Here is a 7,870-nt window from a genome sequence, read left to right as displayed (position 1 = left end):
ATTGATGAGAATATTTTCATAGACTTATCATGATCCAAATATGTTAAGAAAATATTTTTGGAATTTTTGAATATCAAAAAGTATTTAAAATGAATTAAAAACTATCAAAAACAAAATAATTCACAAAAAATATTAAATGGAATCACAAAAATAATTAAAAACCAGATTATGAAACTAGATTTTAAAAGAATTTTTTTGCAATTGGTCTCATATTTTTGTGATTCCAAATAAAAGAATTATGAATTTTTGAAAATAAATGGAATAAAAGAAAAATAAAACAGAAATTAGAAAATATGAAAAATCCACAGCGCTTGGATCCACTTTTATTAATTGACGTGGACAATCTAAGGGATCAGAGGCGCACGCTCATCATGGACACAAGTCAAGTGCAACACACGTTGGATTTAAAAAAGTCAAGTAAAGCAAAGGCCATGATTAGATCACTTAATCACCATTCAATGGCTCAGAGTGGTTCCACGTGGGGACGGTGGTGGAAACCACCGTCTTCTCCGGTGAGCCAATAGAAACCGGCCACCAGTTGTAGGTTTTGCAACCTCAACCAAATTGCATGATCTTTATACCAAATTAAAGCTGGGGTGATGTACATCACCCCTGTAACCTTGGATTTCTCTCAAGATCTCTATGGAAGGAGAAATCTGAGATGGAAAATCCAGGTGTTCAATCTGAAATGCATCAATTCACAAAATCAAAGCCATCATTGGCTTGCCTCTCACACGAGGACTTCAGAGAACCAAACAAACACAAGCAAATCACAATATATGGTGAGATATGGATCAAAACAGTTGATATGTAAACCTTTAAAGTGCAGCTTTGATGAGCACGATCCACTCCAATTCTTGCTTTCAGCTTGATCTTGAGATGATGAGGATGATATGCTTAGGAATTATAAACTGAAGATCAACCAGGGAAGTTGAAATTCAAGTTTGAATTTGAGAAAGTAAAATCAAAATTCCTTTAGTGTGGTTGGGTTTCAATTTCTGCAGAGCTTCAGGTTGATTCAAGGATGATATTTGAATGAAGTGAGCATGCTATTTATAGATGGAATGCAAGGCAATGAGGTGTAGAATCCGTGTGCATGAAGCTTTGGGTCCTCCATGCATGGGCCTATATAGGCGCATGTGAGGCCCAAAAGCAATTGGAAATGAATGCTGACTCATTTGAAGCAAGTTTGGACGTGCAATTTGAATGGTGTTTGCTTGTGCATGATGATTCCAATTGAAATGCATAATGGATCACAAATATTCCCCCTCTTCGAAAGTCCCATATAGAAAATCCAAACATATGCATGTGAGTAATGGTTGGAAAGGTCTTGACATAAGGAACAAAAGTTATGTTGGACAAACATCCATTTGGAGTTTGGAAATTTATGAAAACTGGCCATGAAGTTTGAGGTACAAAACATGCCTTTGAAAAATTTGCCACAAATGACCAACTTCAAGCCCTTCTATTTCAATGATGCAAGCCTCAAATGGAAAAACCTCCAACATCAAAGTTGTAGACCTTTTCAAGATGATCAATTTGGACTTAAATTTTGCATCATTTGGATTTATATGAGAAAGTTATGGGCACTTGAAGTTGGACTTTTTCAAGATTCAATGGCTTTGGTCCAAAGTGACCTATAATGTTTTGTATTATCACATGTGTTTCTTTTAAGATTATGAAATTTTGTCCAACATAACATTTGAAGGAGTTAGGTCCTTGGGAAGTTGACCTAAAATTAGGGTTTCAGTCAAAATGACCTATAATGTTTTGAACTGAATGATGACCTTCCAAGTTTCAAATGAATTTTTGATGAACATGAAGGTTGTTCATATGGTTCTTAAGAATAGTTTTTCTCTTGGGGTCATCTTCATTTGACAAACACATAAAACGTTAGGTCTCAGGGATTCTCAGTTTAGTCAGATGACTTGATTGGTCAACTTCTCAAGGCCAAACTTCAAATCTTGATGAATGAATGATTGAGGACACTAACATAGGCCCATATATGCATAAAATAATGAATGAAAGAACTTCCCTTGATTGAATTTGATCATAGGTTGAGGTTGCTTCATGAGCAAGGCACAGTCAATGCACATATGAATTAGGGTTTCCTTGGGAACAAGCCTCAAACCCTTTGGTTTATCTTGATCAAATTGGAAAATTGAGATACTTGGGAGACATATATGATGATTGAGATCTTTGTGAACCATTGTCATGCTTGCTTTCATCTTCATCTGGCCACTTCATTGAGCATAGGGGCCTCCTAGGAGCAAGGGATCTCATGATTACTTGAGCTTCAAAACAAAACAAGTTAGTGACATATTTTTGTGCTTCTGGTTAGTAAACAAAATAAGAAAAGAAATAATATACAATTCAAGCATGCTTGGTGATCTCAAACCAACTCACACAAGTCCCAACCCAAGGGTAAGGAACCAAAATGCTATGATCCTTGAGGCAACATGCAATGAGTAATGATATGATGCCATGAGGGATCTTAGGGTCAAAATTAGGGTCTTACACACATGTCTATATGTTATAGATCCAAACACCTTCAGATGACTTAAGCTAGGTTTGACACTAGAACAATATTCTTCTAGTATGATTCCTTCTAGATTCTTAGTCAGACATCTGTTTAGGATGTATGTTGTAGTCGACACAACCTCACCCCATAACTCATTTGGTAAGTGTTTTCCTCTTAACATACTCCTCACCATGTTCATTATGGTTCTATTTTTCCTTTTTGTTATGGAGTGTTGGGTGGCACCACCTCATGCACAATCCATTCTTTCTCACAAAATGCATCAAAATCTTTCGACATATATTCTCCACCACCATAAGTTCTCAGAGTTTTAAGATTTCGACCACTTTGGCTCTCCACCATAGATTTAAACTTTGAGAACACCTCAAGCACATCATTTTTCTTATTGATTAGACATGTCCATAATTTTTGACTGAAATCATCTATGAATTTGACAAAGTATCTATTACCTCCAACCGAATCTATCTGGATAGGACCACACACATCTGGATATATGACCTCAAGAATTTCCTTCGACTTGCTTATTTACTAAGCTATTCTTGTGTTTCTTTGCTTGGACACATTCTTCACACACTCATTGGAATGTCAATTTTTGGTAATCAAGAAACCATGTTTCTTCTTTTGAAATTTTTTATGTCTTTGCAGTTGAGATGGTCAAGTATGTAGTGCCATAGCCATTCATAGCCATAATTTCCAGACACCTGTGCTCCATCACATTGAGTTTAATCTTGAAGGTTTTGTTCTGAGACATAGGTTCCTTCAAATTTAACCTACCTTCTAAGTCGAGAACTCTCATCATCTTATTTTTGACCAACACTTTGTAACTCTTCTTGATTAGTTGCCATATGTTGAGAAAAATTATTTTCATGCCTCATATGTATAATACATTGGAAATTACTGACCTTTTTCCATCTTTCCTCAGAATTAAAACATCATGAACACCTTCAGTAGTCAAGGTATTGTCATTTGCAAATTTCACCTTGTTCTTCATCGAGGGACTTATGTTGACAAACCAATCTTTCCTTCAAATCATGTGTGATGAGCAACCTGAGTCTACATACCATTGATCCTTGATCTTTCTTCATCTTTCATTGTGACCATCAGTAGCATCTCTTATTCTTTGTGTTTTGCTAGTCTTGCATCACTTTCTTGATTTTCTTTCTTTCCTCCTAGACATTAACTTGCATAATATCCATACTTCTGACAGTTGTAACATTAAATATAGATTTTATCAGGTTTTCTTCCATCATCTCTTCCTCTACTTGCAACACCACCTTCGTGATTTCTTTGGTTTGAAGATTGTTTCTGATTTGATGAACTACCTTCTTGTTGATTTTCTCTACCAATCTAATTGTTGTAACTTCCTCTACCTTTATTACCATTCCACCTTCATTTATCTTTCTTTTTATTTGCTGAATGCGCATGCAGAGCTACATTACTTTTTTTCTTGCTTGCAAATCTTTCAACCATTCTTTGTTCATGAGATTCAAGCGTCACTTGAAGCTCTTCTTTTGTCATGCTTGACAAATCCTTTGATTCTTCTATGGATACTACCACATGATCAAATTTTAGAGTCAATGACCTCAAGATCTTTGTAACTAATGATCTTGAAGTTAAAACTTCTCTACACATCTTGATTTGATTCACCAATATTGTTACTCTGGTAAAAAAAATAACGATGCTTTCACTTTCTTCCATCTGAAGCAATTCATATGTTCTTTTGTGAGTTTGTAACCTCACCTCTTACACATTCTCAGCACCTCCAAATGATTTATCTAGGATGTCTCATGCTTCCTTTGCCAAGTCTACATCATCAACTTTCTCAAAGTTTTTTTGAATAAACGCATTAATGGATTATAAGGAGAGCTTTATAATCTTTCCTCTTCAAATCTTTATGTACATCCTTTTGCTCATTCGTAGCATTCTCTCTAATTGATGTTACTCCATGCTTCACAAGATTTCAAAGATCCTGATAACAGAATACAACCTTTATCTCCTTACACCAATTCTCATAATTCTTACCATTTAAGATTGAAAGATTCGCTAGAAAATGCCCGCTGGGATGAGAAGTCATTGCACAATGCCTCCCTAAAATCACAGCCAGAGCTCTAGATACTAGATGTTGGAATTAACCCCAATCTTGGAGATAATCTGAATCAATCTTGATTGAACGGGAATCAATCTTTTTGATTGATCGTTCCTCACTCTTTACTCGAGTGATCCAACCACTCCTTGGTTGTAAGATGATTTTGTCGCACAATAATTTGAAAGAGAAGAAATTCGTGAAAGCGAATTGGGGAAGAAAAAAGAAATTAGGGTTTTTGGAGAAAGGAAAGAAGATGAATCAAATTCCCTAGAGTTTCTCTTTGCGTTTATTCTTACTAAATTTCTCTTGTTCAACAACTACTTACAATAATAGGGTACCTCCCTCCCTATTTATAGTTGAGATTACTTATAACAAAAGCAATCTTTAACTGATTTAATTCTCACAAAAACAAATGTTAAGTTTAACTCTATCAAGGTTATCTCCTTCGAAAACTATAAATTTCGAATGTTTAAGATTCGAATGTTTAAGATTGTATTCGACTACTACTCTATAAAATATGTTCGATTTCGACTCTATCGAATCTTACAAACATGCTTATCATAAAAAATTACATATTTAACACTATCAAAATTATATCATGATCTTCGATTATTTTAATTATCAAATCAAAGATTCAAAATAGTTGGACCACCATGGAAAGATGTAATAATTTGGACCATTCTAACCATTACCCTTAATCCAAAATTCTAAAACATTAGATTAAATATTATGCGTGGAACGTGCACCAACGTAAAATTGAACACGCGCATATGTAAAAGAAAACAAAAATAAAATATATAGTTTCATCAAATCCTACCTAACACCGTATCAATAATATATGATAAACATAAAGAAAAAACATTTTTTGATATTATAATATGAAAAAATATAACAATATACGTAATATATAGTAGGTCATGTCGTGAGATTGAGGTTGAGAAGAACCGAAGGTACATAAGAAATGGGAGAAAATAAAAGGTTCTTTTCGTGGATCAGTGACACAATTCATCTCTTTCTTTAATGTGCTCATTTTAATTTCACATATTCACTTTTCCTCCCATAGTGGTCTTACATTAAAATAATAATATGTATATATATGTTGCGAATCGTGATAGAACCACCATCCTTTTCAAAACTCATTTATATTTTCTTTTGCATTCTTGTCATCCTCATGGATTCTCAATTCTTGCTTGGTATTGCACTTTCATCCATTGGTGGCTTTAGCACTTCCATTGGTATGTGCTTCTGTCTCTTCTAGACATTAGATAAGTTTTAGAAGAAGGCATAAACTGTGTTTACTAAAGTTTGTGAATATGCAACAGGTGCACTTTTTGTAATTATGAGTAAAACTCCAAGTTTGAGGATGCTTGGACTATTACAGGTACTCGTACTCATCATCTTCTATCTATTCTTACCAGCACCGACACCAGAAACACGATAATGCGATATCAGAAAGTTTTAATAATTTCTCTTTTGTAAATTAAAAGGGATTTGCTGCTGGTTTAATGCTGAGCATATCATTCTTTGATCTTGCTCATAATGCCATAAACTCACTCGGCTTCCTAAGAGGCAACCTTTGGGTAAACCTTACTCTTCTCTTCACTTCTTCACCATAATTCTATTATTCTACATTGTTGTTTCATCTTTGTTCTGGCCATGATGTTTTAATTTTCTTCTGCATATAGTTTTTTTCTGGTGTCATATTCTTTGCTATTGTTGCCAACTTTATTCCAGAACCAAACGTTCCTCCTCCTGATAAGAGAAACAAAAAGGTCATTTTAACGAACTTTGATTTTCTTTGCTATTATTTTATATATGTAGATATTAACTCTTATAAATAATTTTGTAACATGCTTGAAAACATCAAGGTTGGTAATGAAGAAAACAAGAACACCATGAGAAAACATCGCCGCCAGGTTTTATACAGTGGAATCATTACAGCCATAGGTATAAGTTTACATAATTTTCCAGAAGGCATGGCAGTGTACCTTGGATCCATGAAGGTAAGTAAATACCTCTTCTTTCACAATTTTAAGGTGGTTACATTTAACTAATAGTAATGTTTATGTTGTTTGTTGTCACATTTATTTGAATAGGGTCTTCGTGTTGGTCTTAACCTTGCATTGGCGATTGCTCTACACAATATCCCTGAGGTATAAATTCTTGATATTTTAGTATTTTAGTTTTTTTTTTCATTGCAGATTTTAGTTTCACATAATTTTTTTGGTAATATTTTCTATGTTTTATAGGGTGTTGCGGTTGCACTTCCGGTTTATTTTGCAACAGAGAGGTAAAACGTAAAAACCTTCATGCTCTCCTATGAAATCATGAGTTATTATTATTATTATTATTACTATCAATTCGAATTATAACTTATTTTATTTTATTTTGTTTCTTGATGTGTATAGTAAATGGCAGGCATTCAAATTGGCATCACTTTCTGGCTTAGCCGAGCCCTTAGGTGTTGTTATTGTTGCATGTCTATTTCCTACGAGCCTAAATCCTGAAATTCTCGAGGGTTTGCTGGCATCAGTTGGTGGTGTTATGGCTTTTCTAACCCTTCATGAAATGCTGCCATTGGCTTTTGAGTATGCCGGACAGAAACAATCTGTTAAGGCTGTCTTCTGCGGAATGGCTTTCATGTCTGCGAGGTGATAAATCTTTTTCGAACTCGAAGAGAAATAACAGTGTTGATTATGTAACTGATTGAATTTACTATTGCTTTGTGTGCAGCCTGTATTTTCTGCGTTTGAGTTTACCAGAGGACAATGGTGTGTAGCTAAAGATGTGTTCAGAATGAGAGTTATACATACTTTCAATGATAATAGTGTGGAACACTCAAGAAAGGATAACGTAGGAATTTAGGATATGTTTCTCCTCCCATTACATTACAAAGAAGATGAAAAAAAGTAGTGTAGTTTGGTTACTTTTTCAAAACTAGTGTGATGCACAAGGGAATTATATATGTACAGTTATTGAACTTGTGATAATCAGAATAAAATAAGATTACATATATGAATATTGTGAGTTTAGGGTTATTTTTTAATCTGTATTTATAGCTTTTTAAAATAATTTTTTGATAATTTTTTTGTTTGTTTTTAAAACTTAATAATTTTTCAAGAATTTTATCTGGGACATGCTTCTTGAAAAATCATCAGCTAATTATTAGATTATATTCAGTTAGGTTGTTAGAAGACTAAGGCCTAAGTCTAGTTATAATGCCTAAGTCTAGTTATAATGCACGC

At 34.1% G+C, this 7,870-nt stretch overlaps 1 protein-coding gene across 1 annotated transcript; it reads left to right on the top strand.

Moving 5' to 3' along the window:
* Window positions 1-5,750: 5,750 nt before the first annotated feature.
* Window positions 5,751-7,638, top strand: LOC127106645 (zinc transporter ZTP29). The gene is made up of 9 exons (XM_051043943.1): window positions 5,751-5,860; window positions 5,948-6,006; window positions 6,113-6,205; window positions 6,311-6,397; window positions 6,494-6,628; window positions 6,722-6,778; window positions 6,875-6,915; window positions 7,034-7,276; window positions 7,359-7,638. Exons 1-9 carry the CDS (start codon window positions 5,797-5,799, stop codon window positions 7,402-7,404), a joined length of 825 nt encoding a protein of 274 aa, XP_050899900.1. The 5' UTR covers window positions 5,751-5,796; the 3' UTR covers window positions 7,405-7,638.
* The last annotated feature ends 232 nt before the right edge of the window (window positions 7,639-7,870 follow it).

This window comes from Lathyrus oleraceus, chromosome 7 (assembly GCF_024323335.1).
Source record: "Lathyrus oleraceus cultivar Zhongwan6 chromosome 7, CAAS_Psat_ZW6_1.0, whole genome shotgun sequence".
NCBI lineage: Eukaryota > Viridiplantae > Streptophyta > Magnoliopsida > Fabales > Fabaceae > Lathyrus > Lathyrus oleraceus.
This window is presented reverse-complemented; position numbering and strand designations above follow the sequence as displayed.